At 41.7% G+C, this 14,011-nt stretch overlaps 1 protein-coding gene across 1 annotated transcript in view; it reads right to left on the bottom strand.

The window, feature by feature from the left end:
• Positions 1-5,241, bottom strand: part of cfap91 (cilia and flagella associated protein 91) — a 64,704-nt gene extending 59,463 nt beyond the window's left edge. Inside the window, exons 1-6 of the mRNA XM_076263093.1 lie at positions 5,102-5,241; positions 4,259-4,335; positions 3,560-3,717; positions 2,984-3,067; positions 1,035-1,091; positions 448-632 (exon numbers count right to left, since the gene is read on the bottom strand). Of these exons, the coding sequence (XP_076119208.1) occupies positions 448-632; positions 1,035-1,091; positions 2,984-3,067; positions 3,560-3,717; positions 4,259-4,335; positions 5,102-5,189 (649 nt within the window). The 5' untranslated portion in view covers positions 5,190-5,241. The remainder of the gene's footprint in view (positions 1-447; positions 633-1,034; positions 1,092-2,983; positions 3,068-3,559; positions 3,718-4,258; positions 4,336-5,101) is intronic.
• Positions 5,242-14,011: the final 8,770 nt, after the last annotated feature.

The raw sequence follows: 14,011 nt of genomic DNA, 5'->3' as shown, positions 1-14,011 counted from the left end.
CCGTTACTTCCCTAGTGTGCATACTGGTATATCCATAAGTGTGTGTGCATGTGCGTGTGTGCATACTGGTATATCCATAAGTGTGTGTGCATGTGCGTGTGCGCATACTGGTATATCCATAAGTGTGTGTGCATGTGCGTGTGCGCATACTGGTATATCCATAAGTGTGTGTGCATGTGCGTGTGCGCGTACTGGTATATCCATAAGTTTGTGTGTATGTGTGTGTGCGCGTACTGATATATCCATAAGTGTGTGTGCATGTGTGTGTGCGCGTACTGGTATATTCATAAGTGTGTGTGCATGTGTGTGTGCGCGTACTGGTATATCCATAAGTGTGTGTGTATGTGTGTGTGCGCGTACTGGTATATCCATATATAAGTGTGTGTGCATGTGTGTGTGCGCGTACTGGTATATCCATAAGTGTGTGTGCATGTGTGTGTCTGGTACCCCATGTGAGCGTGGCCAGTGTGAGCAGCTCTGGCGGGGCCGTGCCGGGCCTCAGCACGTATTCCGGTGTGTAAGGTTCCGTCTGCGCCTCGCTGTCCCGGTAGTCTGTCTGCACCGCCACACTCCGCTGGAATGGCGTCGGGGCGCGGTCAGTCTGACCATCGCCCAGAGCGAACTGAGTGGAACTGAAGAAGGGAAAGAAAGACAGAGAGAGAGAGAGAGAGAGAGAGAGAGAGGACACAGAGTCAAAAGAAAGAGGAGGTGGTACAAAATACACTCAAAACAATGACAAAGGATAGCAGTGATATTAATTAACAATAACAATTGTCTATTTTTTTGTTCTATACAGTATTTTTAATGGCTCTGCATAATAACATCTTCATTATAAAACCTTCTTTCAAAATTAATTGTAAGAGTCTCAGGTCTCAAAATTTGCAGGACCAGAAAATAATTTATAAAATGTAGTCCCTTAATGTTAATGCAGATGTTTGTTTCTGAATTTCAACTCGAGAACAAATTGCTGCTTAAGTCATGAACTAGTCCCTGTGCTCTGGAGTGGATGTGGTGGAATGCTGTGGAGAACTCACACGGGGACAGCGAACACCACGTCAGCGGGAACCTTCTGGGTGAACGGGATCAGGGGCCTTCAGGAGGGAGGGGAGAGGAGTGGAGAGAGGAGAAGAGAGGAGAGAGGAGAAGAGAGAGGAGAGAGGAAAGGAGAAGAGAGAGGAGAGGAGGCAAGAGGAGAGAGGAGTGGAGAGAGGAGAAGAGAGGAGGCAAGAGGAGAGAGGAGTGGAGAGGAAAAGATAGGAGTGGAGAGAGGAGAGGAGAGAGGAGAAGAGAGGAGAGAGGAGAGGAGGCAAGAGGAGAGAGGAGAGGAGAGGAGAGGAGTGGAGAGAGGAGAGGAGGCAAGAGGAGAGAGGAGTGGAGAGAGGAGAAGAGAGGAGAGAGGAGAGGAGGCAAGAGGAGAGAGGAGTGGAGAGGGAACGAGAGGAGTGGAGAGAGGAGAGGAGAGAGGAGAGGAGAAGAGAGGAGAGGAGAGAGGAGAAGAGAGGAGAGAGGAGTGGAGAGGAGCGGAGAGAGGAGAAGAGAGGAGAGGAGGCAAGAGGAGAGGAATGGAGAGGTGAAGAGAGGAGTGGAAAGAGGAGAGGAGAGGAGAGAGGAGAGGAGGCAAGAGGAGGAGTGGATAGGAGCCAAGAGGAGAGAGTAGTGGAGAAAGGAGAAGAGAGGAGGAGAGAGAAGAGAAGAGAGGAGTAGAGGCAAGAGGATAGATGAACAGAGACAAGTGGAAGAAAGGACACAAAAATTAGTTGCTGACCAACAACCAAACACTCCAAACAGAAAACAGAGAGAGTTCACCTTGAACACCCTAAAAAAAAGACATTCTCCTCTCCCCTGGGCACTGCTGTCAGGCTTGAAATCATATGCCTCTGTGGTTGAACATCATGTATAGCATAAAACCCATTATCCCACAGTGCTAAATGGAACAATACAATGAGTAATACATAATGCAATGTCAAGGTCACACTACCAATTGTGTCCTGGTCATGGGGTCATTGCATTCATAACAGACTGAATGTGCGTAGTGTGTTTTGTCGTGGGCAATCTGTTTTTAAGAGGGCGCTGCTGTGTTGAAGAATAGGCTGATTTCCGAGAGAGTCCAACCAGAGTATTTACAGAAACTCTTTTGGGCAGAGATGTGTTAACGTGCTAATGTGTTTAGAGGTCATTTCAGGTCAACGTGCTCTCAAAAGACACAGCATGGTGTGTGCACACTCTACTTGGCTAAAACACCATTCTGCCTGATGCAGGAGTGCAAAATGGCAAATCATGCATTAGTGGGACTGATTATGTATTCCATCGTATATGAAAACTGTGGGTGGCAGAGCACATCTGTTTTTCAGAAATTTTTCTGCCCTTTTCAGATGTAATCTGGACTGTGTGTTCGACTTGTTTGAATAGAAAGAATTCTGAATATTATTCCATGTTAAATTAAAACTTTAGTCTTTCTATGTCTTGCCATTACTTTTGCCCCTTCCACTTCCCTGTTGTGTAGATGCCTGGTGCACTACTGAAATGATCTACAATTGAAATTTCAGTGTCTTAAATACTGGGTAATCTTTGAAAACTTTTCTTGAGTGATATAGAATTCCTGCCCTGTATTAGCTGTTTCATGACATAATAGATTAACATCTACTATATATCTATCTCCTCACTGCTAAACATGCATTCTTTCAATGTCAGTAGGCAGTTCCATGATCCAATTGAGCCCAAGGCCGTAGCCAGCATTTTTCAAATACCAAGGTCAGGGGTGTCGCAAGAATTTTTGGGCACCCCGAAATGTTAGGGGGGTCCTCTGTTTATGCTGCACTCTCTAAAGAACATCTGCTTGACTGTGTGTCCATTTAAGTGTGTGTGTGTGTGTGTGTGTGTGTGTGTGTGTGTGTGTGAATATATGCATGTGTTATATGATATGATGTATATTGTAACTACATGAATGTGACAGTATCTAAAAAAGATGCCATTTGCTTTGTACCGTTTGAAAAACTTCCAGCGGTCGGCACCAGACACATTGCAAGCCTGCTGGTCAGATGCTTCAGTCTGGATTCCTGGGATGACACTGACACAAGAACACACACATAGAGAAAATTACACCAGTTACAACAAATTCCTTTATTATTCCTCTCGTATTGGTAACAATTAAGTTACAACTAAGACCATACATCGACCATTATTTCTGCAGTCTTCCTATATGTCTGTTGATAATTATCAATAATTATCAATTTTTCAACTTACTTTACCTGAATCAACATAAACGGTTGTTTTGTACTGTACTGTATGTTGTGCTGTGTAAACCATTCTGAATTGCCATGTGTGTATAAAGGGTGCAACGATCCATAACATTTCCCAGTCTTGTCATGTCTGCCAAAATGGCCCACATATAATGTGAATCTTTTATGTAGGAGGACATTTACCTGGCCTCATCATCTCTACAACTGCTATCTCCAATAGATCCCCTACGGTCAGCCTACACATTGCTTGTATTGCAGCCTAGTATTGCTTATTGCATCTACTGAGAGGCATCTAGGTAACTGACAGAGAAATTATTTACCCAGTCAGCTGCTGTAGCGCTTGCCTGCGCTGGTCGGCATGGCCACGCCACCTGCGATCGATGAACTCCGGCACGGGATCCGTGGACTCCAAACGAAGGGTGTAACGGGGATGGTGCGGCAGGTGACTGAACATGGACTTGAATTCCGGCACCTTCCGCTACAGAGAGTGGGGTTGTTGTGGGGTGAGTTGGACACTTTCAAGAGAAAGCGGTTTCAGAAAACACTTTTAAAAGTGTTTAACAATTTAAAAAAAGTTTCAATATATTTCACAAATTCACAATATAAAGGTCATATGGTCCAATTTGCTATAGCAACTTCATCAATTCACAAACATTTTAGCCTTATAATGGTGGATACATAGGCCTCCAATAATGACTATGTCATGCAGTATCTGTAAAAATGCCTATCTGACAATAACCCAGAAAGCCATAGCCTGCATAAAAAGGGGACTGTGAAGTTTCTGTGTATTTAAATGTCAATGGTAAACGAAGTTATGAACACACCACTGACTTTGATTTCAGTGTTGCTTTCTTATGGGATGTGACCTAGGCATAGGCCTACTGCCAAAACTTTTAACCATATGATGCCTAACTAACTCTGGAACTTAAAGTAGCCTAGGCTTGTGAGCTTGTTGCTTCATTGGTGCTTGTGTGAGTGTGTGACTGTTCATTGCTGTTCATAATTTGCGGCCAACTTACCACTCTATCCACTGACGCGTGAGACTTGAAGGAGACCCTTGCATGATCCATCTCTCCGGAAACCGTGTACATGGGATCTATGTACATAAATAAACGTGTAACTTTAGGCCTACGTTAACGTTACTGCCATCATGAGCAACAACTTTATTATTAAAAATATGTAAATAATATTACATTACATTACATTACATTACATTTGGCTGACGCATTTTTAGCCAAAGCGACTAACAACATGGTAAACAGTTTAAGTTTAGAGCAATTCTCAACAATATTAGGACAATTTAAAAAAACATTAGAGTACAGTAAGAATAAGTGCATCAGTGAGTGCTGTTTTTAACAGTTACGTGTCAGTTTAAGACGGCTGGTGAGTGCTAGGATCAGCAAGACTTGTTGTAAGTGTTGCTATGAGAGGAGATGTTCTCTAAAGAGCTGGGTCTTCAGGAGTTTTTTGAAAATGGAGAGGGATGTCCCTGCCCTTGTAGGAACTGGCAGTGTGTTCCACCAGCGAGGAACAACAGATGAGAAAAGTTTTGATTGGCCTGAGCGTACCGGAGGTATGTAATTAATATGCAAATAATAGCATGTTGCGTTAGCTGTCTGTGATGTTATCACTTTACAGTGGCAAGTGGGCCTTATATTACCTTTTCATGTAGAGCTATTCTACAGGGGAGAATGTGTAGAAGCTACCTATCGTAACACCCCCCCAATTATCACCACTTTTGTTCAGAAATTCTAAAACAACGATGTTTTTTTAACACTTCAAAATAACATTTGCTAAATGAACCTTACATTTTTCAGTAGCCATAGGTGTGTAGATTTGAACAGTTATCAACAATAACTCACCGTAGAGATAGTCATGTACCCGCTGTGGTCTGTAGCCCTTCTTTCCTCCATCTTTCTTGCAAAATGTTTGTGTCACAGAAACACTCATTTTTCTATTTCTACGAAACACAAGTTTAATATATGTCACCAATTTAGATAACGTTAACTAAAAGTTAACGCATAGCTTGTCATGCGTGACACGAAGAGCAATCTTTTTATCCGTAGCAGCTGCAGCTCTGTGACCTACGTTACCATAGAGATAGTAAACTGTCGACAGTCAGGAGAAAACAACCGACTCCGACATAGCTCCCGACAGGTGGCAGCAAAGTGTTGCTCTCCTCGGAGGCGTAGTGTCAGATGCAGCCTATGGATGCAGCAGTTGAAAAGACTAACTCTGGGTCAGATGGATATTGAATCGCAATCCCAGTCATATAAAAGCTATAGCTTCTAGTCTACTTTTGATCAGGTCAGTTTCCTTGCACCTTCAAGAACTGTTTGTGATTCAAAGACTAGAAAATAGCAAAGGAGGAAGGGGAGGGCATGGTAATATGACCACACCACAATGTCTTTTTTTTTACAAGCAAATCAATGGCCTATTCTACTTCATGAAGATAGGTCATGAATGTAGGCTAACATCCAGAGTGGACAGCTTTCAGTTGCCAGCCAGAGCTGCCAGCTGTCATGGCATGAGGTTGACATACAATCCAAAAGAGGAGTAGCCTAGGCCTAGGCTAGGGTAGTCTAGTCGAGGCTAGCACAACTAGCAAACTTGTTATAATGCCCCTCTTCCTGGAGTCTAGGCACTAAATTAACTCTCCCCCCTCTTTTATTGCTTATTTTGTTTTGGTTTATTTGTAGGCTACATTTCACTACAACTACTGTCTAGTCTAGGCAACTATTTATGTTGTTGTTTAGGCCTTGTTGTTGTAGGTTGTTAATAGCCCTATTAAACAACAATATTGTAGACTAGGCTATCTCGGCATCACTAAAATTAGAGGACAAGGCCTACCCTCAATGATCTTCCAAGAATAAATAAAGGTTGAATGAATGAAACACACAAATAAGCTACACACAGATAGACACACAGAGAGAGAGAGAGAGAAAGAAAGAGACACACACATTGGGTCTCATTTTAATTCACAAGTTGCCATTGGTTTAGTTTACAGATGTGTTTCAATTTAGGTTAGCATTTTTATCCCATCTTTGATCCTGCTGTTTTAACCTAATGCCCAACAGTTCGTGCTGTAGCCTACAGATATCTCTTAAAATCAGAGAACATGCAGTAGGCAGAGGGATATTAGCCTAATGGCAGAAAAGATCATTATTTTCCCCTGAAAAGCAAAAAAATCATTTTCAAACCATTTATTATGACCGCTGCACAGCGAAGCTTTTTCTTCCGTTTTTTTTTTTTCTGCATGTGTAATTTTCCTTCAAGGATTCCCGGGACACTGAAAGACCAGGGTGCACAAAACTTGTGTGCATTCAGAGGGTGTCATAATGATCCTACACTGTTTTCCTTTGCATGAATGTTAAACTGAGGTCCTGACTCACCATGGTTGTTAAAGATCCCATGGCACTTATCGCAAAGTGTAGGTTCCATGATGTGCTGGCTAAATTCCCAACCTGGTTCATTCAATTTTGCCTCATCCTCCCAGTGTGCAATTGGTTCATTCACTCCTTCACTCTCCACCTGAAACTAGTGTGTGTGGAACATTCTGGCACATAATAGCTGTTGTGCATCACTCAGATGGGTGCTACACATTGGTGGTGCTTAGTGAGATTCTGCCTCTCCTGTGAAGCACTTTGAGTGTCAAGAAAAGTGCTATAACTGTAATATGTTGTTATCCCCTACAGAATTTTGAAGGAAGGAACCATGCATTATTGTAACTCACACACACACACACACACACACACACAAACATACACATAAAAAACACACACAAAAAACTAACTTACATGCAGGCACACACTCAATAAACACACACAGAAGCACACATATACACACAAACAACCACACACTCAATTACAAACACAAAAAAGGAACAAAGTAGGAAATGAACACAATTTGACAAACGTGACTTATTTTTGTGGAAAAAAATGTGCTGGACTGGGCGGTGGTCATATTTTCTCTAGGCCTAGATGTCGTAGATTTTACAACTTTACCTCTACAAAATGGACAATGTAATAGGCCTAGGCCTAATTTCATCTCATAAAATTCAAGTCAAGTTTATTCGTCACATGCATGATGGTACAGTACAACAGTAGTGAAATGTAAAATGTAACATCTCCAACTGTGCTGGGAGCAAGCAAATGCAGTTCAGTCCCACCCCCCAATCAACACAACAATGTGGGGAGTAAACTGGACAGGCCCTTATAACCTCTGACTAGTTCTACATATCGCTAAATTGCAATGTGAGCAGCAGCCAGAGGGGAGGATACGTCGGCAGGATCATTTAAAAGGCAACTGCTACTACATTGTGCGTCTGCCCTAATTCTGATAGAGTGGGGGCAGCAATTTTACTGTGGGGGGCCGCCATGGCAAAATCAATGGAATAAATCAAACAGAGAAGACACTGTCAGTTACATAGGCACCTTTGCCCAGCACAGGAAGGCAGTAGCTCAATTTTCACTTCAATTCTTTTAGACTGTTGCAAAGTGTCTGAATACAGTTGCACACATCACCATAGTCATTAGTCATTCTGCAATTTAGTTTTCTTTCTCAGTCACCTATAGCCTAGTATAGCATTTATTTGTGATTTCAGTCATAGTGTCATTATCTTAACTCATTCATGTTTAGAAAACACACTCTAAACCTGATTACGCTCAACCTCCTGTGTTGTGCCATTTATTCCGGTTGCTCACAGCCGGAAAATAACGGGGCTTTTACGCCCATCCCCTATGCAAATGTGTGGCCATGGTTTTTACATTAGTCTATTCCAGTCTACAAGTTATTAAAGGAACACGCCACCCAAAATCAGTAGTGATATATGTTCTTACCGTAACTTTCACGAGTTGAGTCGTACCTCTCCCGCGTCGGTAGGTGCACTCAAACGATCTGTCGCGCGGCGCGAATGTGTTAGCATGTTGCTATGCTAGCGGGCTCTGCCGTGGCCGTAGAGAGAGGCACATAGCAGTATTCAAACACCTCCACGTTTTACCTACTTAAATACAGTTGCACGAGTAGTTGATGAAAAATTTTAGGGCACACAACATGAAACGTGACGATTTTCCAAGCGAATAAACATGAGAACTACAATGTGTGCGCAATAGCACTTGGGAGTACTTCGACCTAGCGTGGTAATATTATTAACACCTAATTGTAGATCCTATATCCACCACAGAGTTTAGAATCCATGCTGGATCGACCCTCAGCCTCTCCCTCCCCTCTGAGCGAGAGGCACACACACTAGAGATGCGCTGATGGGCTATTATTTCAACCATAACTGCATAGCAAAACTTATCATCCATCAGCCATCCATCAGCACCAAAGTTTGTTGACCAATTTTCAAAACTGCACCTGCCCACCATCCGCTGGTTGTTTTAATGTAGGCTATATGGGTGATGCAGCGCTGCTGACGTGAGGCTAGAAAGCCCTTGCCTGTTCTAGAAAGACTGATCTAATGCAGCAAAAATATTAAAAGGCAAAAGTCGTATAGGCTAGGCCTATCCCCATAATATCAGCAGCAAACTCAGTCTGTCGCGCAAAACAGTCTCCAAATAAAACGCACATTGGCCTGTTGCCTATTCTGCCAGCTTGTGACAATATATCGTCCAAAATGCTTGATTGCATTGCATTCTCCACATTTTTAGCTACATTTTCATGTACCACATCAGCATTTTTGTTCAGTGAATTTTTTTTTTAAATTGCTTTACAATTACCGTCGGGCCCTTGTCAGCAGACTTCGGCTTGCCTCTTGCCATATTCACTCCTTGTCTTCCGATGTCATTTCTGAGTCATCTACAGATGTTCACCTCCCTAAATAGAACCAACTTCAACCTGTGTTATATCCTAGATGAGACTGCCTGGGTTATTTTGTTTAGATATTAGCCTGTATATAAAACACATAATTGTAGCCTACCATTCAGGGAATAGGCATTTAAAAGAGAGACAGAGAGTGATATGACTAAGAAATGACATCGGGCGATGGCAGTGCGAGATGTTCAGAACGTAAGAGCTAAAACTTCTACAAACTCACTAACATCCACAGAGGAAAAAGAAGGTAAGAAAAATAGTCGGAAAACTTAGATGTGTAAGGCAAGCAAGCAAGTTTGGCGGTTGTTACTAAAAATGTGAACATGCACGTTGCATTGTTGTGCGGTGGACTTTCAGAATGAATGGAGTCGGAGTTTCTTTAATATCGAGGCGTCATATTTGTCCGATGGCCTGCTAGGCTATAAAATGAATTGCGATGTCTGTCTGAAAAAGATGCGCTCGTGCAGTCAAAATGAATGGGAGTCTTCAGAACAGGCTTGTCAGTCAACCTGACATAACAGTGTGTAAAGTAGCCTATAATGTGAATGACTTGTTATTTTATCAAGGATTTCTTTCTTTTTGCAAAAAATAAAGTACAATAGGCATTAATTAGTAGGCCAGGAGCATGCTGAAATTATGTGGCAAATTGCGTTTTTTATTACAATGATAAAATTGTAAAAGGACGTGACCGAAGCTGAGGCAAGCCAGGCAATAGGCCTATAGGCCCGACGGTAATTGTAAAGCAATTTACAAAAGATTCACTGAACAAAAATGCTGATGTGGTACATGAAAATGTAGCTAAAAATGTGGAGAATGCAATGCAATCAAGCATTTTGGACGATATATTGTCACAAGCTGGCAGAATAGGCAACAGGCCGATGTGCGTTTTATTTGGAGACTGAGTTTGCTGCTGATATTCTGGGGATAGGCCTAGCCAATGTACGACTTTTGCCTTTTAATATATTTGCTGCATTAGATCAGTCTTTCTAGAACAGGCAAGGGCTTTCTAGCCTCACGTCAGCAGCGCTGCATCACCCATATAGCCTACATTAAAACAACCAGCGGATGGTGGGCAGGTGCAGTTTTGAAAATTGGTCAACAAACTTTGGTGCTGATGGATGGCTGATGGATGATAAGTTTTGCTATGCAGTTATGGTTGAAATAATAGCCTATCAGCGCATCTCTAGTGTGTGTGCCTCTCTCGCTCAGAGGGGAGGGAGAGGCTGAGGATCGATCCAGCATGGATTCTAAACTCTGTGGTGGATAGGATCTACAATTAGGTGTTAATAATATTACCACGCTAGGTCGAAGTACTCCCAAGTGCTATTGCGCACACATTGTAGTTCTCATGTTTATTCGCTTGGAAAATCGTCACGTTTCATGTTGTGTGCCCTAACATTTATCATCAACTACTCGTGCAACTGTATTTAAGTAGGTAAAACGTGGAGGTGTTTGAATACTGCTATGTGCCTCTCTCTACGGCCACGGCAGAGCCCGCTAGCATAGCAACATGCTAACACATTCGCGCCGCGCGACAGAGCGTTTGAGTGCACCTACCGACGCGGGAGAGGTACGACTCAACTCGTGAAAGTTACGGTAAGAACATATATCACTACTGATTTTGGGTGGCGTGTTCCTTTAAGTTTCAAAGTGATTAGGCCCACATGTGACGTTGTGTCCACATTAAAGGAACCATATGTAAGATTGTGGCCAAAACTGGTACTGCAATCACTTTCAAATTACTGTAGAGCGGTGTATCCCCTCCCCTTCCTCCCTGACTCGAGGTTGCCAACCCGGATGCTGAAACACTACTGACTTTGTGATTAGTAGATAGGTGGAGGATCGCGCATCAGGCCAAAACACAATACAACATGACAAAACACAACATCAACATCAGTTGAGGGCTGCAACTTCACTTTTTAAATGACAATATCCTGGCCGGACTACTGTTGTCAGTGATATAAGTATTTGAAATGAACATGATTTCTTAATGTCTAGTGACATATCAGGGCCATTTTATGATTAATTGAAATACATTTCTTACATATGGTTCCTTTAATACGGATATTTTGCATCTTGGGTCTCTCGTCCTCATGGCATTTCAGCCCGAGGTAAAAGTTATGTGATGACGAAGACGATTGTTGTTTGGTGTTGCTATCTATCACAGAGAGAGAATAAACGTTTGCAGGAAGTTTCCACTGTTCAGAGTGTGCTTTGACCTCTTCAGAGCGGACTCTTGGGTGCACTCTTGGGTTGGACATGAATGGCAACACGGTCCTACAAATAACCTTGCCATTGTTCCCTGTGTCTGCCCTGCATTATAACCTCCTGAAGTACTGTATGTTTCAATGCTGTTTACCTGCTTGTTTGTTCGTCTGTCTGATGGTGTAAAAGATTAGCCTACACAAAAGCTACACACCCGATTTCAACACAACTTCGTGGAAAGGACAGTGTAGCATGGTCGAAGGACAAACCCATAACATTTTGGATCAGATCCGACTCTCGGGTCAACTGTAGTGATTAGGCTTAGTTTAGTGTTTAGTGATTAGGCTTAGTCACCACTGTTGCGTTCTATGGAGGAGGTGTGGTGGAGTTCACAAACAGTTTAACATTTCCATATCAAACTGATTGCAAGGTGATGGACACAACATGTTATACTTATGATCAGGAAGTACTGTAGGGCTGCAACAAAACAATGATTTAGATGGTTATAATATTGATTAATCAATAATTTAGTTGTTTGATAAATTGTCAGAACATGGTGAAAAAATGTTGCAAATCCTGAGATAATGTAAATATGTTTTGTCCACATGCCAAATGTATTTAGTTCACTAAAAAATGACTAAGTAAAGCTCTGAATGCCCTTTTAGTTGGAAGTGATATGATGTGATGTGGAAGTGATATGATGACTGATGAAAAAAAATTGCACGTACACACACAGATTTGCTGTGTCACCACAAATTCACATTAAAAAAAGCTCTCCGATGCTGCATCCTTATTAGACCTCTTTCACAACAATTCCACCCCAAAAAGGGATTCCCCTGACATTCATAGCAGCAGCGTAGAGCGAGTCGAGGAGCCATACTGAGATTAATGCCTCTATAGTTTCCACAGGCCTTGGGGGCGCAGATCAAAGAGGAGCTCTAATCTGCCTCCAGAAGTCCTCCTCCACATTGGGTTTCATTACAGCGAAGAAGAAGAAAACTAATGTGCCTTTAATAGCCCACATTAGTTTAATGTGGCAAAATTGCTGATATCTGTTTTCTACTTTGATTCAAGGTAGATAGAATAATAGTTTATTTTTTAGCAACTTTTTAGATAGAGCAAGTTGAAGACTCTCTGTCAGTGTGTGTATGTGTGTTTGTCTATGCATAGTATGTGTGTGTGTGTGTGTGTGTGCATGTGTGTAGTGTGTGTGTGTGTGTGTGTGTGTGTGTGTGTGTGTGACTAACAGTAGCACTAGGCTTGTGGGATTGTGGGTGGCTCAGGCTGCTAACCCACATTTTCCTTCTGTTATTTACTGATAATGAGTTGGGGGAGAATGAGAAAGAAAGAGAATGAGAGAAAGACAAAGGTAGAGAGAGAGTTTTTCAGCATTTCCTGTTACTGCCAAGGCAGGTCCATTCTCAGAAATGACACAGCAATCGGCTATAAGAGTTGAATTTGAACACCCTCAAACATTCCACTTCCTTTAGAACAGATGCCTAATCTTTTGTGCACTTGCAAAATCTGTCTTGCTCTCATATAGCTACAAATTCATCTAATTGATACCAGGTATAGGATATGCTTCTGAAACATCAGACACTGTTAAACACATAAAATATATATATAAATATATAGGGGTTAGGTGCCTTGCTCAAGTCGGGGTTCAAACCGGCAACCCTCCGGTTACAAGTCCGAAGTGCTAACCATAGACCACGGATGCTCTTTAGGCAGCTTTAGGCAACTATTTATTCATTTCTGATTGGACAAAAGGCATTCCATGAGTCATTATGAGATATGGATGCAGCACAACCCCACTCAAGACATTTTACTGCTAGTAATCACTCCGCATATTGCATTGAATTATCCTATACGAACATTCCATTCATTCATAGCGAGAGAGCAGCGATTTCATAATGTCATCTTGGAGTGAGAAAAATGCAAAGTAGGTGGCTTGCAGATAGGTTGTAAATGAGCTCAGACGTACTTTTTGGTTACAAAACCTGAGATTTTTGATTTAAAAGTGCTTGTTTCTCGCTATCTTTTACAAAACATAAGGGCAAAAACCCTGAACGTATTTGATAATACATAAATATTGTCGTTCTAAAGTTAGATTCGCCATGTTGGATAATTTTTTTGGAGTTCACTTTCAAGCAATGTACGTCTCTCGAGTGGTGTCTCGTTGCTTGGCAACGGTAAACAGAAAGGTTAAAGATTAGAACTATTTTTGTTGGTGGAGGATGAACGAACAAAAATCGAAATAAACAATACAAAACAAAATGTTGTATCTTACTAAATTAGTAGAACGGTTGTGTAAAAGCAATATGACAATTGTGGTCGTGGAGTTGGTAAAAGATAACCCCACGACTGTAATTGCCTTCAGCCTTGTATGGCCGAATTTCAGGCATTGGGTCGGATATCCTTTACCAATCCCATGACCGCTCATGTTATATTTCTTAAACATAAATGGAAAGTATAGTTGAACAATAAATTAGCTTAAGGACAAATATTTTAAATAATGAATCATATTTAGCAATTGTGGAGAAAATACATCATGGTATTCTGTTCTTGATTAATTGAAATATACTAAACTAATCATGAAGTAGGCCTATCCTCATAGTTGTTGTAGGCACTATCAAAATATGTAGATAAAACTTATGTTAATGACATATCAGCCAGTGTAAAGTTGCAGGCTATTAATAAAGACGATACAATATTTTGTTCTCCTCAGTGAGACTATTTTAACATTGTAGGCC

The sequence above is a fragment of the Alosa pseudoharengus genome, unplaced genomic scaffold (assembly GCF_046254945.1).
Source record: "Alosa pseudoharengus isolate Yale_2024_CS ecotype anadromous, Long Island Sound unplaced genomic scaffold, YU_APseudo_1.1 YU_APseudo_1.1_scf_3, whole genome shotgun sequence".
NCBI classification, from domain to species: domain Eukaryota; kingdom Metazoa; phylum Chordata; class Actinopteri; order Clupeiformes; family Clupeidae; genus Alosa; species Alosa pseudoharengus.
The sequence above is the reverse complement of the archived record's forward strand: the minus strand, read 5'-3'. Positions and strand labels throughout refer to the sequence as shown.